General features: G+C 37.1%; 1 protein-coding gene across 1 annotated transcript; it reads right to left on the bottom strand.

Moving 5' to 3' along the window:
- Positions 1–733: 733 nt before the first annotated feature.
- LOC122845137 (polypeptide N-acetylgalactosaminyltransferase 10-like) lies at positions 734–17,463 on the bottom strand. Its single transcript, XM_044141209.1, has 4 exons — positions 17,183–17,463; positions 4,682–4,778; positions 1,916–2,054; positions 734–1,778 (listed from the first exon to the last, which is right to left on the bottom strand). Exons 1-4 carry the CDS (start codon positions 17,345–17,347, stop codon positions 1,733–1,735), a joined length of 447 nt encoding a protein of 148 aa, XP_043997144.1. The 5' UTR covers positions 17,348–17,463; the 3' UTR covers positions 734–1,732.
- Positions 17,464–23,897: the final 6,434 nt, after the last annotated feature.

Genomic DNA, 23,897 nt, shown 5'->3' with positions numbered 1-23,897 from the left:
TATAAAGGAAAACAGCTCTAAATCAAGGAGAGGCGATAAAGAACAGACGTTTTAGCACAAAGTCTGCTCCTCTCCATCAAAACACTTCAGGTTTAATGGATGCCACAGTTTACCTGGAAACCTGACAAAAAGAGGATGGACCGTAAAATCACTGCCTATGTCAAAGAGAGAATAATTTGGTCGTACGTAATTTGCTCAGCTGTGTAATACAGCTATTATTCTAAATACGCAGTGCTATTTTTTGGCACATCTCTAGAGTTTATTTGAAACAGTTGTCATGAGTTCTGATGCTTTAATACATGGTATTTATCTAAGCTCCCTTGCACAATCTACACTATTTACTTTAAACCTAAAAAGTGATACTTTCATTTCTGCCTGTAGCCATCAGGCTATGCAATGTGCAACTCTAAAACAAACATTAAACTTAACTTTTCATGCACATACTTGTTTTTTTTTATTTTATTAAATTTATTAAATTTATTTTATATTTTGGTCATATTTAAATTACTAGTAATTACACATGTTATAAATGCTGTGATACTAATGGTAATATTTATATTTAGTAATATTTGACACTTTAGGAGAATTTGACACTCAAGCAATTTCCTCTTGAGGTGCAACCAACAAGAATGCAGCAAGTTTCAGGATAGTAAATTGACAACAGGACATTTGTCTTTTCCAGCAGCCATTGTACAATGCTAAAACCAGTTGACCAAACATGCTGGAGCTCCGCTTGGGTTGCTAGGAGATGGGATGGGCTTTGCTGGGGTTGCCAGGTGACATTACATTAACAAGGATTTTAAAACAGGGTCAGTTTCCAAACACCAAAAGACATGTAGTTCTTGTGCCTTATTTTTTTAAGCATTTGGCTATTTTTAGAAGCAGTAGAGAACACAGATGGAAGAACAAAAATGTGTTAATGTAAATCTGGCAAAATATGTCTCCTTTAAAAAAGGGTTTGTTTTTTTTGTTTGTTTGTTTTTTTGCATATATGTCTGCCAGTTTATAATTGAGCACCCAAACTGCTGCTTGCTTAACTTAACTTATATACTACTGCATCTGTTGTTGGAGTATTTGGAGCAGCAAAAGCAAATTTGGTTGCTTTAGTCCTGCTGTAGGGAGACGGGTTAGAGGCTGCCTCACTTTTTACACCTGCATGAATTAACATTCTGTATTACAATATATATGAACTTTAGGTCACATCATCCAGTCCAAGAATTGAAACTTAAGGTTTTGTCTCTGGATGTGATCTTGAAAATCTGTAACCTATTGCATCTCCTGGAACAGATGAGAAGATTATTCTGGCAGGCCAATTTAGAACAAAAATACGTTCAAGTTGTGTTTAGTATTTGTTTTCAATGCTGCAGCAGTAATAAAACCACCTGTTGTAACAGACTGCATTTTCATTAGCAACAAAAAAACATCATTCATCTACATCTTGATCTGTTTGTGTTGCGGTATTGATTTTCTTTTTCAAATGTATCTGTCAGGACTAACAGATTATTGTAGGGGAGCTCAGGTCAAAGAACCTCTGCTTTCATGAACACAAATTAAAAAAGAAAACATCCTTTTGGGAAAATCAGTGGAATGGAAGCATGAACTAAGGCCTCACAAGAAAAACTGAAAATTGTCCTACACCAGCATTCAAAGACAGAAGCTTCACACAAGCCTCTAGATAATTTAGTCTTTGTGATGGAAACATTTTTAGTTATTTTATCTACGCATAAACACATTACCAAACGTCCTCCAGATGAGCGACTGTCATTACGAAGGTGAACCTGTCAGAAATATTCCTCTGTTAAAAACATCATTAGACTGGGAACAAAAGACAAACAACAGCAGGTATTTCAGTGATTCAGTTCCTTTGATGCACACCCACTCATACTCTTCACGTTTTTATTGGTAAGGTACTCACTTTTCGTGGCGGATGTCAGGCAGGGAGCGGTTGAGAGAGATCCGGTTGCTGACATAAATGTTGAAGCCGTTTTCCCGGTAGGCCTGGTCGACCCGGTCAGTTTCTGTCAGAGGGAACGGCTTCCCCTGTTCACCGTTACCTGCAGGACATGTTTTTGCTTTAAATTTTCATAAATGCCCATTACTGGGGAAAGTATGGCAATACTTTCCCACTGTCGTTGGACTGTACTGTGATTGTACTGTACAATGGCAGTACTAGGATCAGTGTAGATAAAAGAAACTGGGTGGACATGGAGGAGTAAAATAAAAACATTTTAATTATGCCATTTGTCATGCAAAATTGCACATTTTTTTCTTGTAAATATGTTAAATGAACCTCAAAATGTCAGCCTTTTTTTCTTTTGACCCTCAGTGCATTAGAATAACCATATTCCTCAGGATTTTATTTTTTTCTGTTTCAGTATGTTGCTCTTATATAAAATATTTATTTTTTTTCCCTTTAGATTTTCTTTATTACAGTAGAAGTCTAATTGGTTTACATTTAAATTTTAAGTAGTAAGATTTTTTCCATCATTTTGTGATCTTTTGTTTTTCCTTTGAAATTGTCTGAGTCATTATCAGTTCAATTATCATCAGCGCCAGACATAAAGCAAAGAAATTCACTCTAAATGTGAGCAAATTAACTCTGACATATGAATCATTTGGGTGAAGTAAGCTTCCTAAACCACAACTCTACTCTTTTTACTGTTCAACTGCTTAAGATTTTAGTTCAATTTGACTTATATATTCTTCATTTCTAAAATCACACTTCCCAATATGTTGTGGTGTGAAACGACTCAGAAAAGCCATCAACAAGACTCTTCACAAAGTCTGTAGACTGATTTATCGGGATCATCTGAAGACAGCAGGAAACTCTGATTTCAAATACAGTATATACAAAATAAGTAAAAGGAAATATTTTTGTGTTTTTTTAATACAAATAATTTGGTCAGCCTGAAAAAAATGTTTTTGTTCTGGTGTTTAGTAAGTCTGCATGGTGATATACAGTTTTTTGTATTTTAAACTAATCCAAAAGATCCAAACTGTGGTACAGTACAGTAATGGGAAGTACTGTAACAAATACAAATCAAACTTAACATTTTTGTAAGTTTTTTCTCAAAGGTCTGTGAAGTTTGAACTCAGACTATAATTCCGGTATTTTAAGGACTTCACTGAAAACAATGATACAAATTAGTATGATTTAACACATTAAATTGTTCGTTATAAATCGTATGATACTAATACTTACAATAGGTAATGCAAATGTATGTTACTGCAGGTTAAAGTAAATCTAGTTGCAATAGGTAGTGTTTACTGTAGATAGAAACAACATTAGAACAAAGCTTGAGTAAAAACATGATGCCTCACTTTAACATAAAACAGCACATTTGAATCTGGTGTATTTTTGGTTGAAACATCTCTGTTCTTTATTCAGTGAAGTATTTTCAAAATGCATAGAGTATTTGGAAATTTTACTAAAAAAAAAAAAAAAGATTTGGAAAAATTCATAAGAATATTACTCAAGTAAAAATCAAATGCACAATGTAAGTAAGACTACACTTAAAACATTTTTTTTTTGAAGCTACTGAAGTAGAAATTATTATCCACCTCTGGTTCCAACCTGTGCTTCTTAGTTTTACAGAATTCTGACAAAAGTAATATTTAGTCATTGCTTAATTTTTAAAAGCAATTTGTGGTCAAAATAACAGCCATTTATGATGAAAATATTTTAGAATTATTTTCTATTTGTTTTGTGAATATGTATACAGCGTAATCAAGAGGATTAACATAAGCCTGCAAATATCCTAATTAATACTTCAAATAGTTGAGATATAAATATAGCAATTACCTATTTGAATAGTTATGAACTCCAAATATTCCTAACCACAAAAGGCAACATTCTAAGTCTTCCATATGTCCTTTTTCTGGAGCTACAGCCAATCAGTGGGAAGGAAAATGAAAGATGTTCCTGGATTGGTTGTTGTGCAAATGTCAGCATAGCATTTGCACAACAACCAAGCTACTTCAGCATCACAAACTGCATTTTCTTTTGAACATAATTAAACTGAATAGGCAAATTTTCTGTGAATAATTTAGAGCTGAATACTGAGCCGAGAATTAATCTTGAACGAGGCAGGAATTACAGAATAAAATACTTGAATTTTTTCTTCAACATCTGCATCTCTTGAATATTAGACGTTCCCCTGTTTTAACATAACATTAAAATATTTGAATTTTCTCCTCAGCTACTTTCATATCTCTGTAGGAGCCTGCTGATTAAAACTTTTATTTTTGAAAATGGATGTATCCAAGCTGGAAAATATCAAAAACATGAAACATTTTCCCCGAGCAGAATTGGCTAGTTTTTCTACATCTGCCTTTTGTCAAACAAATTCCTGAGGAAGCACTGTGCCATCTTTCAGTCTTAGACCTTTTCCTTCAAAAGTCCAGGTAATTTTCCATCCAAAGTTTCTCCCAAAACTACGCAAAAGCCAATTAAATCCTTACACTTGTTTCTAACTCAACGCCAGGGGCAGAATCAATGCTTATTGCAGAAGATTAAGTGTGTTTAATTATGAACTCAGGGCGCTACAAGCCATATTGATTCATGCTGGTTATGCGGTAGAAAATCCACTTGGAGGAAATTAAGGAAAGAAGTCGGGGAAAAATAGAAAAGCAGTGAATGTCTGTGTGGCCTGAACAGATCCAGCAATGAGTTTGGCCCTACCGATCCGAGCCGCGTCTCTCCTTATCGCTTCATGGTTGTGCCAGTCGACTCGCCGCACACCGTCAGCTCCTACCTGAACCACCTTCTGGCTGAACCCCTACAGGAGCAGAGACAAGAAAAAAAACACACAAAGATTTAGACTGGAATGAATACATTATTTCAGGTTACATTATCTTTGTTCTGATATCGAAAAGCTCTTTGAACAAAACAGGCACATCTGCAGACACCCCTTAAATCCTCATCAACTTTCTTTTCTGGCTGCCATCCAGAACCCTCTATTATTTTTTCTGCTACTGACAGCTGTGGGTTTAGACAAAGGAAAGGCAAAGAAATTTTGCTCTTTATTTGTTTGACACACAAATAAAGAATGAAAATGACATTCACTTTCATCTCTATGGTGAACGCACACTCATCACCACGAGCCATTATTCTCCACCGTGCATTAAAATGCACAAGCAGCCATTTATGAAATTCTCTCCCGCCTGCTTTAGAAATGACTTTCGGTGGCTCGAGATGTTATAGGATCACAGCACAATGGTAAATTAATTAGCTCCATGGGAGGACGCAATTAGAGGAACGTTGTTAATACAAGAAACACGGCTGACTGTGTGGAATACTGTTAAGCGGGCTGCTGGCTGATAGCGCTGCACAGTCAAACAAACGGCGCCGGCGAGCCGTGGGACCGTGTAAAGTGTCTGCACCAGCTGTTCTGCAATTTTTCTCTGTTTGCTTCTGTTCTGCCTCACAATGGCTTCAGGAGAAAGACCAATCAGCGAAGGAGGGAGACACTCCATAGAACAATAAATCATTTAGTCAGTGGTGCGTCCCACATTTTATGTTAACATTTTATACTCAGGAGAAATTATATATTAACTGAGAGATGCTTTTTGATGATTGTGCAAATTGATCAATTGTAGATTCATTCATCACAAAATGCTCAAAGACAAAAAAAAGCAATTTTTCCTTGGGGATCAATAAAGTATATTCTGGTCCCTATTTTTTTTTAACATACTCTCTTTCAGTGGTGACATCAGCAACGAACCAGGGCAGCATCTCGTTGGGGATGGCATGATTGCATTGCAGTTTCTCAATTTTACAGTAAAAAAGATTTTGCTTTAATTTGCTCTCAGATCATATTTTGTTTGATTTATGTAGAAATCAGTGCATACAATTTGTTTTGATCCCTTGTTGTTTCTGTGACATGTAAAAATGTTATTAAGGAAAATAGTTTGGAGATACCAATATACGTTAACAAAATTATGTCCTCAGTTTAAACAAAATCATTGAAAGAAAAAAAAAACACCTAAAGGTAAAATGTTTGAGGATTTATTCTACTTAAATAATAAACATTTGTGTTGGTATCAACTCCTCAGCCTACTTTCTGTCCACTTTATAATAAAGGCCACTAGAACCTAAAAACATGTTTAAAAAATAATAACTATCCAATTATTTGTAGTTATTCATAGCCAAAAAAAAACAAACTATTCTTGCACAAGTAGAATATCTTCATAGTCATGTGATAAACTATTAAGTAGTCCTGCTGAAATTGCTCAAACTAGGCTTTATTCACTGCTTTGTTGTTTACCTTCAAAGAAAAGCATACAGGCATTATTGCTTTCTATCAAAGCAGTCTTTCAAATGGAGTGTTGCTTAGAGAGCAGTTTTCAGGATCACCGTAATCTTTGGGGTGAAAGGTCAGCTCCAGTCAAAGAGAGCGCAGCAGGCTCCAGAGCTGCCTCATCCCGGCCCATTCGCTACAAAATTGTGATTCCACAGACTCAGAGCTTTCACAGCATTGGGTGTGAGTGCCTCTCTACACACAGAGAGACAAAGAATTTTTAAAAAGCCAGTTCTGTTTAAGAAAAACATCCAGGACGGTCAAATGCTGGATAGCGGAGAACAAGCACAAAGTTATTTTCTCTGAAAGAATCCTCTCTCTGATGTCTCTGATTGTTTGTGTCTCATCCAAGAGAGGCCGATTTACCAATTCTGGTAAAGAGAAACTCCTTGAATGAGGAGAGTGATCAAAACGTCCTGAGAGAGTAACTTCTTCCAACATCCCCTAATCATTGGGTATTGAGCTGTGTATCTCCAAGCATGGTGGCCCACCGTGCAACAAAGCTGCAACACACTGATCAACTCCATGCCTAGCCTTTATTGTTGACTAAATCAACACCTTTAGAGAAATTGCAGTATTCTGTAAGTGTGTAACAAAATCAAAACCCACTAGGTTGTGTACATCATAATTATAATTTTATATAAGATAAAATCCAAAAAGCAAGTGAGAGAAAATTAAATGTCACCACAACTTGCAGGCAAACATGTTCCCGCTAAGTTACACCACCTGTCCATGATGCTGCTATTATGCAACCTCCCTCTGGTGCCGCATTGACTCACCAATGCCGATCTTCAAAAATGTTTTCAAAGCACTAGTCTAACAATATTCAACAAATGTGAAATCAACACCTTAAGCTTGTTTTTGTTTCATAAACATTTTTGAAATATTTTAGAAGCATCTCAGCTTTTCTTCCATTGATTCATTTTTATTCTACATAGTTTTATAGTCTATGACATTTGAGAATAAACATTTTCTTCTTTATGTCTGGCCTGCGCTACGTTTCTAACAAACTAGGGACATTTTGGGACCCAATGAAGCATTTTGGTTGTTAAATTTCTCATTTTCTTTTTGCAAACTAGCCTCAAGGTGTGAAGCTGCTGTTGGTCGATTTTTGTAAAGCTGGCAAAGATTTTTCTAATTCAGATGAGTCAGTTCAAATTTGTGCTTTTGAAACAGGAGGAGAGTCCTCGGATATCTCTTCTGAACTGCAATATTGCGGCCATTACAGCAAAAGAAATTAGCTTTGCCAAGGGCACTGATCCAGCACCACATCATCTCAAAGGCTTGGTGCATTGAGTGCTTGCTGACAACAATCTTTTATTGACTAAGATTTTCAAAATTATCTTTTTTTTCTCTCCAAGTAGCTCCATTAGCAGTTGATAGAAAAATAGTAATTCTTGTTTCTGTTTGGTCTGAGGCATCATAAATAACAGCAGTCTGTCCTAACTTTGGGTTTTCTTCCCATTTAATTCCTAATGTTATTTTGTTATTCATATAACTTTCATCCAGATGTCAAAGAAATCAGAGTTCCACACTTCTTTAAAGAACAGATCTAAAACCATCACCTACAGCAGGAACTGCCTTTGTAGAAAAAAAAAAAAAAATCATTATTACAACTCAAATGCAGGAAATGATTTATATCAATTAATAAAGTAGACTTTTATCTTCTCTTCCTGCTGCTGCTACTTGTTTCGTCAGCCTTAGCATTAGCAGGTCTTCCTAGGAGAACTCCCCGTCTCATCACAGAGGTTTTTATAGGCCAGAAGGGACAAATAGTCCAGAGCAATAGAAAGTTTTCATGACAGTTGGAACAGAAAGTATATTGTTACTGCTTCCATATTTTTAAGAGCGACAGCAGCAGCCAGGTGCTACCATAAAAGCAGGATATTTCCCCTGGTTTGCTCCTGGTGAAGGTCTAAAAACCTCCAGTATAGAGCTTAAAGAAGCAACACATTCTATCCTAAATCTCAACATTTATTACATGTTAAGCTGGTGCGGTTTAGTTTTACACTGCAGTTTGTCAAATGAACCAAACCCATTGAAAAGCCTTTGTCCTTCCTTCACCTGTGGTGGTGCTGCACCAAGAACCACTGAAGGAAACAACATGGAAACTTCTGAAGAAGACACTGAGCTCAACTTACTTCTTTATGAAATGCAAACAAAAATACACAAGATTTTAATGGTTGAACGTTTTCTCTTTTGCCTTTGGCAAAGTCATTCCTCCAGCTAGCGCTAATTGCACATTTGTTTTGGTTGTATTTGCCTTTTCTTGCTTTTGGAGGGGTTTCTGATCTGCTTGGCACTAAAATATTTATTTAAATTGCAGCAGACTTGACTTTGACCGAACCGTGACCTGGGTTTTTAGGCAAACCAGAATTTAACACCAAATGAAGCAAACCATACAGTCAAGAAAAACGAACTACAGTTAGATCAAAGTGCACTTAGTAAGGCTAGGATGAATGCACCTTCAAGTACATCATCTTACAGAGACAGAGATTATATACAAGTGGAAAACATGAAGGACAGTGAGAAACCTTCCAGAGGACATCCTGGCAGATTTATCTTTAGATCAGATGGTTCAATGTTTAGAAAACAAGGGGAAAAAAATTGACTATAAAGGATTTGGTTAACATGGTAAATGTCAACATTCAGGACGACTAGACAGTCGTCCTGAATGTATCGATGGGACGATTGAAAGAGACTAACATCTATATTAACACCAGGGAGGTGTTATATTTAAAACACCTTCCTGGGAATGCTCATCTGTATAACTTACCGCTTTTTACCTTTTAGAGCAGATTCATCACTTCAAACGCAAGTGATGAAGTCTATCAATCTCACAAATATTTCAGCAGTAGATCACTAAAAACCCAAAGCTGAAAACTCACTTTCTGAAGGGGGGGGGGCAACGATGACTTCAGACTTGTTGATCCTAATCCTCATTCAGGAAACAAAATAAACTTACTTAATAAACTTTTTTATTGTTCCATTGCCAGAACACGAATACGGTTAGGAATCTATTTTAGATCAACTTTTTTTTTTTTTTTGTCGCTTTCGGTGGGTCAAGTAGAGTGTGAGTCCATCTGTGTATTTTCCAAATGAATGGAAGTGATGCTACGCCAACACATTTGCTTCTAATTAAAATTTCAGCCGCTGTGGATGTTTTATTCCACTGAGGCTTTCCACTCCAACCAGACCTTGAGCAACAGAACACAGAGAATAAAAGACTATAGCTGATTCTGAAAGCTTCAGAGTAACTCTTATTTTTATACTGTTTTTTGCACAAGTCTCTATGCTTTGCGCGAGTGGGCCGAGGCTGTGAAAAACAGCATGAGAGAAAAGATGCTGGTGATTAAAACAGAGAGTCTTTTTTTCCCCGTCTGGCCCAACGTACCCCCTCCACAACCCCGCCTCTCTCACACACACAGTCACGCAAGTGAGTAGCCAGCAGTTGTAGAGGACCTTGCAGAGAACAAACAGCCAAGGGAATATAACTCCCAGAAAAGCTGTCTTAATAACTCAACACTAATATGCAAGAAATGAAGCCGGACACCGCATTAACCCAGCTTTCTGCTGGAACATCCATTTCTTTCCTACCACATAGACCCGTGCATTCACTTTATTTTACTTTTTTTCCAGTTCCGCTGAATTTTGCTCTGTTCAGCTTAGATTTAAGATGAAACTTAAGGCTGAAAGTTTTAAGGGTTATTAAATTATGGGCAAATATATTGCCAGGTTTTCCCAATGGCAGCATAAAAAGACCAATTTAATGGAGCACGTCTGCAGTACGGTGAGAACAATAAATACTGTGTGCAAAGAGCTGGAACTTAAACCTTTTAATATTTAAATATTACATTGAAACATGTCATTTGATGCTCTGCCGTATTGGCATAAGAGGGTCAAATGAAAGGGTGAGAAGAAAAGTAAAAACGTATGAGCAAATCTGAAATTCCAAAAAGATTCAACTTGAATAATAAGAACCACAGTAAAGTGGACAAAAAATAACACAACAAAGTGAAAATAAATCTGTAAAAGTTCAAACTCAGAATAAGACGTCCGTATGGAGGAAACTTTATCTTCACTTTTTTAATTCAAATATTTTATAGTTTTTAGACTTAAAAATAAACTTTTCAACTTCCATTTTTTGTTATTTTTAATGACCCCTTAACTGACTTGATGGCGCCAGTGCTCTCATGGCCTTATAGGATAATTCAAGTGTTTTCATGTTGACACTTAAGGGATCAAATGTATTTTTTATTTGCAAAGTTTTTGTACTTCTTTTGTTCAATTCCTCTCTTTACAGCTATATAAATTAACTATAAACTCATCTTTGTTTATGCCTTTTCTCTCTAAAATCAGTCTTATGTCTAATTTTGGATGGCAAAATGGAATATTTTCTGTTTTAATATTTATTTTTCACCTCAGTCAGTGAAGGATCCAGGATTTATTCAAAAATTGAAAATACATTTTCCTGCCAGCATAAAGTTGTTTATCTTAATTTATAATAGAGCTGCAGAAGTGATGCATTCAAATGTATTTCGTAAGAAAAACTCCTTTATGTTAGTTAATGGGTTTAAAACTGCAAGATACAAAAATATCAATTTTAAAGTACATTTTGAATATGTATTTACCCATAAAGATTATCCACCAGTAACTTAAAACGTCAAAATTTTCACTTTATTGGATGCTGGAAGAGGCCCCATCCAAATGTCAACTTCACAGCAACAGCACTGTCATAGGATAAAATGAGAAACAAATTAACCTCTATTATAAGTTACATTTACAAGCAAATAACAATTGTATAATAAACATATAGAAATATTTACCAAATTTTAACTTTAATTCAGAAACAATTCTGACTCAACAGGTTTACTATTAACCTTAAAAATACATAAAAAGGACCTCTTCTTTGTCACTTCTAATATCAATTTCAAAATTCCTATAATATATGAGGCTTCCCAAAAGGAGGGAGAAAACATGTTCCCTGAGCCAGCCCTTCCTGTCGCACAGGAACAGATTTGAAAAGGTCTTCAGTGCCCAGAAATAAAAAGAACTCCCTGTACAATGAGTGGAAATGCCACGTTAACATCTACGACAGCACCTTTTCAGCAAAGACTTGCCACATTTTGCTTTGATACATTAACTTTTTTTTTTTCCCCTCTCTTCTTCTGACGTGTTCCAGCATAAAAAAGAGACACTTTTCTCCAGGGAAATACGAGAAGACGATGCGATTGGTGACAAATGGCAGCGAACCTCACAGGTCAAATTTGTCCTTTTTAAACTTTTTGCTGTGCCACCAGACCAACTTTAACAAAGGAGGTTAAAATATCAAAAGTTGTTGTTTTTCTTTTCTTTTACTATGGTTAAATGAAATAATTCATGCAAATGATATCACTTTTCTGGCTGCCTTAATATCTGTCTTGTCCTCTTTGTTATAGTACATTATACATAGTACAATATAGTACATTGGGAGCAAAACATTATACAGGCCATACTTCTCCATAACTGATAGGTTACTTATGTACTGGAATGTATTGTTTCATTTGTATTGTAACTGCAAAAATGACAATATGTAAGGTCCAGAAAGTAACCTGTACAGTTCATAAAAAAACCATAAGTTGTGAAATGTAGCCACTTGGTTCTATGAAGTAAGTCTTGGAAAATAACTTCCAACTTTTGAAAAAGATGTAGACTCCCCTAAGTTATGTAAATCTTCCCACAAGCTCCCAGGAAGTAATCATTTAGCTCCAGAAAGTTCTGTACTGTAATGTATATCTTCTGGAATGAACCCTGTAGGTTCTTGAAAGTAATCTGAACGTTCTGTAATAAAACTGAGTTTTAAAAAGTTCTAGAAAGTAACTTGCAAATTAAATGCAGGATCAATGGCTATCCAGATGTTGTATTTTATCATTTGTGACCTGTATTTTTATTGTGAACATTGGCAAATATGATAAAATTGAATGTTTTGTCGTTGCAAAGCCTCAACCAAAGTAACTCTAACATCATGGTTCTAACATAGAAACAGGTAGAATGTTTCCTCTCAGATTCTCCTTCTCAAGTATAGTATTAGTCATATAGCAGTAACGATTAGATAAATCACAGGTTCATCTGCAAAAATGAGAGCTTCACTCCAGTGTGTGGTGAACATGGCTCAAAATCAAGCACTTCTATAACTATTTACTTTCCAACCTTCATATTTGGTCAAGAATCATAGATCACGACAAACAGAACCAGAATGAGCTCTGCCTTAGAGTTGAAGTGCTCCATCATCGGTAGTTTGGAGTAGAAGTTCTGCTTCTCTACATCTAAAGGAATCAGCTGTGGTGGTTTGAGCATCTGGCCAGGATCTCTCTGGGAGGACGGCCCAGGGCAGACCCAGATCTCATCAATGTCAAAGTATCTACTTTAGCCTCTGAACACCTGAGATGGGTGTTTCTCTGCCCTGGTCCTCTGGGCTTCCATCTCTTATATGCTTTACATGTTTCCTTTCTGCCTGCCACACTTCTGCAGCACATGGTAGCAAGCTGGAGGTAGAGCAATCATTTGAATCAGGTGTGCTGGAGAAGAATCCATTTTAAACATGAAGGACTATGGGCACCAAGGTCCAGGAGTGAGAAACATTGCCTTAGGTGTTAGAGCAGGAGAAGGATATGATGCCTGGCTGGATGGCTGTAAAGTAAGAAAACGACACAAGCGAAAGAAAGAGATGTCTACATTTTACCAAGACTTGTTTGGCAGGGGGGAAAAGAGCAAAGCCGTGCATTTGATAAAAAACAGTTCTGAGCATTTGTTCTCTGCGGACCAAAGAGTTCGACCACCTTGGGTCAACACCACCTGTCTGTTCTCTTTCTTCCATGCTAAAAGTGAAAGCCTTCAGAAGGCTGGACTCAGAGGAGATTTTTTCCCCTCCGTCTTCTTCTTCTTTTCTGTTTTTCGTTAGATCACAGAACCCCAGGGAGACAATTACCTGCTTTTCCTGTTTTTATCTCACCTTCTGCTCCCCGTCTTCCTCCACTTTCCGACACTTCACAGACAAGTCAATTTGTGCTGGGAGCTGAGAGCATCCTTTTGCTTTGTCCAGGAATGCAAAAACGTGTGTGCACAAAAATACCAAATATCCATATCTTATCTGAGTGTGAGCAGCAGCTGCGACTCCAACATTAAATTTAGTCCTCATCCTTAGTTGAGGACTAAGAATGACATTCATAAACAACATAGTTTATATGACATTTACTCCAAATTATTTAGTATTTATTTCAAACTTATATACCAGAAAATCTGCAGAATATACATTAGGTGTAAATTATAAATTGCATAAACAAGAAATGTTACATTTAATGTAATTTATGCTGAAAAAAATTGAAAATATAGAGTGTCAAAAAAATAATTGCTTAGTTCAACTGCAAGTAAAAAAAATACATATTTTTTTCCCCATTGGTACAGAATGTTCTAGAATATGTTTTACTAGTCAACATCAATGGCAATAACTTTCTAGTCAGTTTTTGTGATTTACTGCAACTGGGGTCTAGAACTTGGTTATTCACAAGACTTTTACTAAACTCTGCTTGACCACAATGACAAAATGTCAGCATGGATGACTTGAGATGAGACTGTCAAAGATGGTGGTGGCAGCATCAGGTTAAGGGAATTCTTTCTTATCAGTGTCACTTGTAAATGGATTTAATAATGAACAAGAGGACTAATGGAAGTTGGACTTAGTTTTATCATTTAAAAGTCAGGCTGACTTTAAGTAAACTTGTGGCCAGTACTTAAAAGTCGTGTCCATTTTAGGAAACAATCCGATTTCAAGGATCTCTCACAATTCTCCCAAGGAGGAAGGCCAAATATCCAATCAAATTTACCACAGAATGTTGTTGATAGCTTCAAAAAGCATGAATATGGAATGCAACTTCCTGAGGAACATTTCAAAGTAAAAATTCTAAAGTTGGAACACCATTTGCAAGCTTATTAAACACCACAATCAATAACATTTGGCTACTTTTTCTTTCCCTGTGATTTTTGAGCAGCAGGGAAGATCCTTTAAAGATTATGATCATAAGTTAAGTTATCCAGTTTGTTTTGTCCAAACACACTCACATCAAAGCTGAATGCAAATTCTGAAAGATGACATATGATGTTTTTAGATTTTTTTGCTTTGAGGCCAGGCATTGCCTAACATTTCTGTGGGTTGTTTTCACAAGTTCTCAACCCTGAATATGCAGACAGAGTCACTTCAAGTTGACAAAACAGCTAACATGTTGCGAAACACTTCCCATCTGTACCAGACTCAGAGCAACAGTGAGAACTTTTTTAGTATTTTCTGGCTGGCTGTGGATCAGAACCTCTAAACCCGGCTCACAGCTGCGCAAACCGGTCACAATGTGTGTAAACCCCACAAAGATTTCTGTTCCCTTCCTAACTCCAGGCTGCAGAAAACCCTGCAGAGAAAAACAGCGCAGTAACTCCACTGTAAGGCCCATTATTTCCAAAACGGAGCCATTATGCAGAATCCTGCTGAGCTGCAGAGTGGACAGAGGACCCAACAGAGACTGCAACTTGTGAAAACTTGAACCTCTCTCCCAGAAAGTGATGGATTAAAACCCATGAGTTTCAGAAAACATGCAAAACACACAAAGCACGCGGGAGATTTTGATGCCTCTTATCTGAAACAAGCAAGCTCAGATTTGGAGAAACTTTCACAGAAAATTACAACCCGTTACTAAATCCATTAGGCAGCCTAAAATAGTTATTGTGTGACTTTTTTTGTGATTTAGATTATCTCCTTTACATGTACAGTAAACCAGTATCCACTGAGTTGACTTGACTTTTCAAACACAACCATCCCTCCCTGGTTTCCAGAGGTTAAGAAGAACAAGTGAGTAGCAGGTGTGTTGCCTGAAATGCCTTGTTGGTGTCAAAGGTCAGAGAAAAAATGGAGACTGGTTACAGATGATAGAAAGGCCACTACAGCATTTTAAACCAGTTTATGCAGAATATCTGCTACTGTGAATGTTTACAACATATTTTTTGAATTTATGCCATAAGCAATGAAAGTGGTTCTGAGGACAAAGGGAGAGTCCAACATAACACTGTGTACCTAATAAAGTGGCCAGTACATTCATCCTTAAATGTTCAAATTTAAGTTCATTTGATTTGGGTGGTTTCCTGGACTTTCAGAGAGTCATGGCAAAGGATAATTATTTCCCTTATTTCCCTTATGTTCCCAAATTCCCATTTTAAGACATTTCTTCTTTAATTCTGCTTTACCTAACACATCAGTGAAAGAGCTCATCCTGTTTGTGTTTTATTCAAACCTGTTTCAGTAAGCAGCTGAAGAGAAAACCAGCTAACATGTCTCTAAATAGACTGTATGTGGGAAAACCAGAATGGGATTATGGTATTGACTTTTATCTGCTTCAGTGAAGCAACAGGAGGCAGAGAAGCAGCTCCGATGGAAAACCTTCCCAACATCATCCAAGCAGCCTGTCACTTTTCTCCCACAATTACACCCTCCTCCATCAGTCTGACAAAACATTTTCCTCTTTGCCCTTTTCTCATCTTAAGCAAACAAAACACAAATGAAAAGACAAATAAAGACTTGACGTAATTTTATGGTTTATTGTAACAAAGAAGAAGCTGAGCTCTAAAGAGATTTTTACTTAAAACAAAGATTGAAATCATCAAAACTGTTGGTTTATTTTGCTCTGTTTAGACTTTTTCTAACAGTATGTCTGGTTTGTTTTCACAGCGCATGTCTGGTATTACATGCTGACAGTCAGTTTTGCACAAGAAGCTGCTGCAGATGACATCTGACTGCAATAGTTAATGTAGTTTTCATACCCTATGATCTGCTGAGCTGGTTATAATTAATAGCACATCTCTACCTGGATGCTTTAGAACTGATTTATGATGCATTTATAATATTGACATATTAATAGTCTTAGTCGAACCTCTTTATCAGATCTGCTTTTACTCTACAGACTTCGGTCCTGAGAGAAAGGAGGCATTATTGATTGGAACAAGCTTTTCTGAAGACAGCTGAGAGTGTTGACCATTTTAAAAGCATAACCATCTTTCTGCTCTGGTTTCAAAAACATTTGTCTGATTTTAAGTAAGCTTGCCTTTGTCTGGTTGTATTTCATTCCTTTGGTGAAAGTTCCTTTTTCAGAGAATTCTAGCATCCTAATGTTTCTAAATTGTTCTTATCTTTTTTCTATGATATATGGCATTTCATTATATTTACCTATTAAAATTGTGTTATGTAGCTTTTTTATTAATGTTATGTAATTTTCTTTTTATTTGTTTTTTTTTATTATTTTTTTTATTTGTTTACTTTTATTCTCTTTTCCCTGATTCCTCATTGTTAGTATGCTTGTTCCTTTACTTTACCTTCTATAAAAGTGAGTTTGTTACATTTGAATATATGCAAAATGGTAAAAAGATCTGATTGATTGACAATCAAATGTCAATCAATCAATCAAATGAGTAGAAATGCTAGTTAGAAATGTTCAAGCTCGAACCCTGGGGGAAACCTGATCTAATCTCCTGTCTGAATCTGAGAATTGTGCTTAAAATGAATGATGAATGATGAATGAAGTTGTCCTTTTATTATTTCTTAATATACAGAAGCAAATCCTGTTTAATATTGGTGTCTGGACATGCCGGTTCTTCTATGAAACTCCTTGCGCTCTCCAATGTGCTGAAACTGTACAGAGAACTTTCCAAGGTCCTAATTCTGCATTTCTTAGCTCTAGTCTAATCAGTGAAAAGGTGCTCGGTTAAAAAACTCAGTTGTGGCTTCTATTTGCTTTCAGTCGCACATGTGTGGATTTTCTCAGCCGGTTTGTTGTTATGGTTATTTTAATAGAAAACCGCCGCCTTACCTGAAGCAGTGCTGAGATCCGGCTCGGTCCGTCCGCTGACCCCGCGGAGCCGCTGTCCAGCACGCGGTCCCGGTACAAAGACCACAGGCCGACGTTGGGGAAGAAAAGAGCCGCGGCGAGCAGCAGCCCGGTGAACTGCAGCAGCCTCTTCTCCTTTCGCCGCATTTCGCTCTATCTGTCCGGGGAGGAAGAACTAAACAAGCTGCCGGGATCCTGACGGAGCTCCGCTCCAGCCGGAGACAACTTTCACTCCGACTGACGGAGGAGCAGCTGCTCTAAAGGCTCCGTAAATATTATGAGTGACGTCAGAACCGGATCAGACTTTCAAAATAAAACACTGAAAGTGCTCATGACTTAAGTCGAAAACTTTATGTTTTGATTTTATCAAACAAATCAATCAATGAGTAAATGGGTAAGTTTTACAATTATTATTATTAGTAGTATTTGATTAAGTTTAGATTAAGTTGGCATGTGGTGCAGTCGGTAGCACTGTTACCTTGCAGCAAGAATTGCCCTGGGTTCAAACTTCCTTCCACATTTCAAATAATGATAATTAGGTTAATGATCATGTCTCTGCAAATTGTGACCCTGCAAAGATATCTGTCAAAATTTGAAGTAAAACAGTTTGACGGGGTAGTACTATGTGTTTAAGGCACATAGTGCCATTTAATAGTGTAATCAAGTGTTACCTTCGCTCAGGGGCGCCATAAAGGGGGGAAAGTAAGGACAATTACAAACTTGTCCTAACCCAGGGGCCCTCTACAATATATATATATATATATATAAATGGGGGGCTTGTCAATTTCGAAATTAATTATATTGTGTTTTTTAAATTGTTTTTATCAGTAAAAAATAAATGTTACACTCTTAGACCAAAAAGCACGCATACGACAGTGTTCAGTAGCAGGCAGAAGAAGTCAAGAATGACTGTGGCAGTGACTATGCAGCCAATATAAAAAAAATAATGAAGTTAGATTTTCAAAAGAAGAGAGAGAAAAAAGACAAGAATATCAATTTGTAGCCCAGTTTTTCTCCAAGAGAGGGGGGTTGACTGTGTGAGATAGTCAACCATTTAGGATGGTAGCTTAGCTACAGACTGTTTGCCTCCATTTCACTAGCAAAGAACGAAGGAAAAAAAATCTACCAACATATGTTGTACCTGTACCTTTTACCACACTTAAAAACAGATGAGTCAGTCAGCAGCAGCTCTATCGCCCATATCAGAATAATCCCTCCTCCCTGTCCCAGTGAAAACAGAGAGCAACACTGTGTTCAGTGACAAGCTAGTTAGCATCATTCCAGAAAGTCTGTGTAGATTTTTCCTTTCTCACTGCTCTTTATACAATTACGCAACAAAACAATATACAGTATTTATTAATGACAGAAATTCAAACAATATGTATAAATATAGACTCAAGAAATTGTAACAGCAGGGGGGCCCAATTAAATTTTTTGTCATGGGGCCCAAGTTTCGTGGCGGCACCTCATGCTGTGGAATACGGAGCTCTTTGGTTCAGTTGCAAAAAAATAAGGCAAAACACACACAAACTCTGACAGATCATCAGTAGAGTAGGTGTTGAACTTAGCTAATAAGTCGCTGCTGTGTAAACTCTGCCACTGTGCAACCCTTCCTTTTTTATATATGTTGCATCCCATTATTACTGGTTAATATTAGGTTTATACTTATATAATATGTGACATGAATGCAGGGAATCCATGCATACACGTGGAAACTGTCACCGTGCAGCCCTTGCTTTTTTAAACAGAAGTATCAGAGAACTAAAACTACTACTATAACTAATAAAAGCTATAATACAACAAAGCAATATTTAATAAATTAATAACTAATAAAAATGAGCAAATACACTCTGAAAACTAATTAAAACTACCTAAATTAGACGAACAAAAAGTCACTGCTAACTATAACTGGACAATACTGAAAAACCCAAAACGAACCAGGGAGACCCAGATTAGTTAGCTCCAATTTGTAGCCCAGTTTTAAATATAAAATAAATATAAAATATCAAGAGGCCCATGTTGGGTGGTTTTCTCTTTTGTCTTTATACAGGTGCAGAAATGATGGAGTGATGGCTGTTTTAAAACACCTCCACAGTGAAACCTCTTTTACTGGGCAATTCTCTTCTTCAGAAATATTGTCCTGGTTTTTTACTGGTTTTAATTGGTGCTTGGTTTTCTGTGCATCCATCTTGGTTTGTGTTACAATCGTTTGATGGACTGGTTTTGATTGCCACCTGGTTTCATCTGCATCCATCTTGGTTTGTGCTGAAACAGAACAGCGATGGACTGTTTTCAACTTTGAGCTCTCTGGTAAAACTGTCTGTGTTTGAACAGAGACCATTTTCTTCTTGTTGTCTTCTTGTTGTGAAATACATTTCTTCAGCATGTTTTCTTGGTGTCTGAATTAAGCATTTAGCTGAAGATTGGTTTTGTGCATCTCATTTTAAAGTTTCATCAGATATTCTTATACTGCATTATGTCCCAATTCAGACTCCTCAGATCTGGTTTCACTCTTTGCTTTATTTGTTTGCTGTTCTCGGGACTTGGGCAAATTTTCAATTTCTTCCAAGTCTTTAAGCAGTCGTATCTTTACGTAGAGGGGGGGCTGTGTCAAGCAGCACTCATAATTTTCCTCCAAGAATGTTCTCTTTTCAGTTCCCTCAAATAGACATGGCGTGGTTTTCCACAGTTCTTCAAGAAGAAAGTGTAAATGCTGTTGAAGGTAGACAATCAGTTTAAGTAAAGTTTGTGGTTCTGTCGGACAAGGGTAAAGCAAAGGGGTGGGAATTTGAGCGTTATTATGACTTTGACTTTTGTAGCCTGCAGCTTTGGAGGTTTGATTGTCAGAGACCTCAGGTACATTCTCCATCTGGACATTTTCTTGGGTTTGTTCATCATAGACATTCTCCACTTGAACATTTACTTGTGTTTGTCCATCAGGGACATTTGCCACTTGAACACTTATTTGGGTTTGTTCATCAGACACCTCAGGGACACTTTCCACCTGGATGTGTTCTGGTTCAGACACTGGATTGTTTTGTTCATGTCCTTGCATCTCAATGGCTCTTTCTCCCCCGGCTCATTCTCTGTCTCCGGTGTTATAGACAAGGATTCATTTTTAGTGACCAGTTGAGGAGTGCAGAAGACAGTTTCCTCGATCAGTGAAGTGTGCTGCATTTAAGTAATTTCAACAGAAATCTTCTGATCAATGGGGGCACGTAACTCCACCCAGGCCTGAAATGAAAGCTTCTTCCTCTCAGGCGGCTGTGTCTCCAGTAGCTCATCCACCGTCTCCTGTGTTTTGGAGATGCATTCATTTTCAGTGACCAGTTGAGGACTAGAGAAGACAGTTTTGCTGGTACAAGCCTCCTTTTCTAAGGAGTCTGCCAGATCACCTTGTTTTTCCAGTAGAGAACTATCACGTTTTCCATTGACATTTTCAGTGGATAACTGTGAAATCATACAAACTGATGTCAGAGGGAAATCTTCTTCTGAGGTCTTCTTGACATCCTAAATTGATTATTTATTGATTATTGATTACTTAGCCACTGTCTCCTGTATTTTAGGGATGGCTTCTGTTACAGCGACCAGAGAGGTGTCTTGCATTTCAGTAATTTCAACAGAAGTATTTTGATTAATGGAGGTGCGTAGCTCCAGCCAGACCTGTAGTGGTAGCTGCTTTTTCTTCTTCCTCTTCCTCTCAGGTGGCTGTTTCTCCCCTTTTTCATCCACTGTTTCCTGTGTTTTAGTGATCAGTTCTTGTTCAGTGACCACCTGACCAGTAGCAATTACAGTTTGCTTGGAAAAAGACTTATTTTCTAAGGAATCTGCCTCCTTGTTTTTCAGGAACAAAACTATCCTGCCTTTCAACACTTTGAGTAGATGGCTTAAGAGTCACGCAGATGTGCGATGCAGGGAAATTCTCCCACATCACTGGTCTCTTCTTGACACATTTGCAGTTAGAGCTGTGTTTCTTCTTCATTGTCTCCTGAGTTGTAGCGATGGTATTTTTTTCAGTGACCAGTGAATCATGTTGGTTTTCAGCATTGTCATCAAAATGATATTTGTGTTCTTCAAACCAAATTTTGAATGGCACCTTCCTCTTCTTGTTTTGCCTTGCCCTCAGTGGTTCAACTTCTCTCACAACAATATTGTTGGATGTATTTATTTCAATGATAAACTGGTTTGACAATTCCAAGGGCCCCTGAACAACAGGGGGCCCTACACATTTTTTTTACAAAATTAATCATATTGTGTTTTCTAAAATTGTTTTTAGCAGTAAAAATCAAATGTTCCCACTCTCAGACCAAAGTGTACACATCTATATTTGCACTATACCCCCCTGGATCTGCATGAAATTATTCGTTCCTGCTTGGAGCGCTTGAAGTGAGGGTGGCAGCAGTCAGTGGAAGACAAGAATGGCTGTTGCAGTTATTATGCTGTCAAGAAAAATTATTAAGTCAGGTTATGAAAAAAAATGAGAGAAAAGAGAGAGGAAAAAGACAAGAGTGTCAATTTGTAACCACTTTTTTTTAAAAGAGAGGTGGGTAGACTGTGAGATTATCAACCATTTAGCATAGTTAGCTTAGCTACAGTCTAGTGTTTGCCTCCATTTCACTAGTATTTAATGAACAAAGAAAAAAAAATTGCCAACATTTTCATATATTTAACTTGTCCCTGTACCTTTTACCACACTTAACAGATGAGTCAGTCAGCAGCAGCTCTAACCCACATCCCTCCTGACCTGCCCTCTCCAAAGTGAAATTAAAGCTGCAGTATTATATATATATTACACATTTGTTACAACTGTCATTATGTTGTGACAGTAGGTATAGAGATATTCTGTGAAACATTTATTTCATCTGCCTTCTCCCAGTTCTATCTAGAAACAACCAATCAGAGGCAGGAGTATTTTAGCGCTGTCAATCATAATCTTATGCAGCTGATGCTCCCTCCCCTTCCTCTGTGCTGTGCTGCAGCTAGCGATAACGATAAGTTGTTTTTTCACCATTAGCACATTTAGTAGTGAGTGAATGACGTTGATTGACAGCACTAAGACCCTTCTCCTGGTTTTGATTAGTTGTTTTTGGCCAGAACATTTTTGCATTATTTTGGCCAGTTAAAGTATTTCAGGGAGGAAGTGGAGGAGATTGATTGTTTTTCCAGATTATCTGTCTCATAACAAACTGGCACATGGCGTCTGCTTTAACAAATATGGAGAAAACATATTTTTTATTAAAGTTATATAATGCAGCTTGAATAAACTATATAGCATTTTTTGAAAGGTTTAGATTGCTTCCTGTATATTTTGCACGTTGCCTATGACTGTTGCTCGTGAGGAGAGACCTTTCAGTAAGCAAAAAATAATAGAAAGAAATTAAGCAACCTACTTGCATACTGTATGCAGACTGTTTCATGTAAAATTCACAAGAAGTAAATATTGTGCTATGTATCAGTATTAAACCAAAGAAAGGTTCTGATGGGTCAAATAAACTCAAGAAATCGTAAGAACAGCTGCGAAGGGAGGCCCAATTTAAATTTTTGTCATGGAGCCCAAGATTCCTGGCGGCACCTCTTCCTTCAGTTGTTGCAAAAATGTTTTATGTGTCAAAGGTGACTCAAAAGAAATCAGGCTTTGCGATTTGATGCCTGTAAATTGGTCTCTGTCTCTCTAACTAGTTCATGCTCTATCTGACACTCAAAGCAACACTCCAGGTATGTCTTGATGAGAATAGTAACAAAAAACAAAAAAAGTCTATTTTACCTAAAAGTGTAAAATCACATTAATGTCAATTTCATTGCCAAAAGTCAAGAGCTCACATTGTTTACATCAACCTTATGAGTTTACCACATTGCAGTTACAGCAATGTTTTGTCTGCTTCAGTTCATGAGATGATGCTTCACCAATTTGAATATTGTGCAAAATGAAATGCAGATGCTGTAAAGAGCTTTATCAGCTTAAACATCATCCTTACAAATTTTTTTTAACCATTTTTCCACGGACCCCAAAATTATCTGGTTACAGGTGGACGAGAAAGACTAGTTCTAATATGAATCCATCAGGTCTAAGAGCATTGGTTGATCTAAAGAAGGACAGACAGCTTGGACTTTCATTTGTCCGGTTGGCAAGGATAAACTGAAAAGAAATGTGCAATTATCATTATTTTGCAGGTAAATATGATCAAATTGCAAAAAAAAAGAAAAGTCTTTGAAATATAAAAAAATATGTTTCGGTCTTCTTCATGATTCCATCAAAACATGTTATTCTACCCTGTGAGAGTCACGCCTGTTAAGCTAATCAATTCGTCATTGCAAGCTTTGGGGGAAAAAAATCAAACATTCCATTATTTCCTAGATTGGCATCATTATATAAATTTGCTTTGTGTAGCGCTGCTTTTATTTTGAAAAGATACCAGAGCCATTTTCCAGTAAGATGTGATTCTCTCGAACTTGTGGCAGAGACTTGCAGGATAAATTTGAGGTTCACATGAGAAGCTGTGTTCTCAGTCTATACATGTGTTTTCTGAGGAAACGATTGAAGAATAAATTAAATATTCAAACAGACAAGCTGTCTGCTCTACATGGCCGATGTGACAACAATCAATAAAAGGAACAAACTGTCAGGGAAATGCACAATCGCACCCTGGAGTGACACATTAATGCATTCAGACACACAGAGCTTCAGGCTTTAATGCAT

The sequence above is a fragment of the Gambusia affinis genome, linkage group LG15 (genome assembly GCF_019740435.1).
Source record: "Gambusia affinis linkage group LG15, SWU_Gaff_1.0, whole genome shotgun sequence".
Taxonomy (NCBI): Eukaryota; Metazoa; Chordata; class Actinopteri; order Cyprinodontiformes; family Poeciliidae; genus Gambusia; species Gambusia affinis.
Note: the sequence above shows the minus strand (reverse complement) of the source record. Positions and strands in the feature narration are given on the sequence as shown.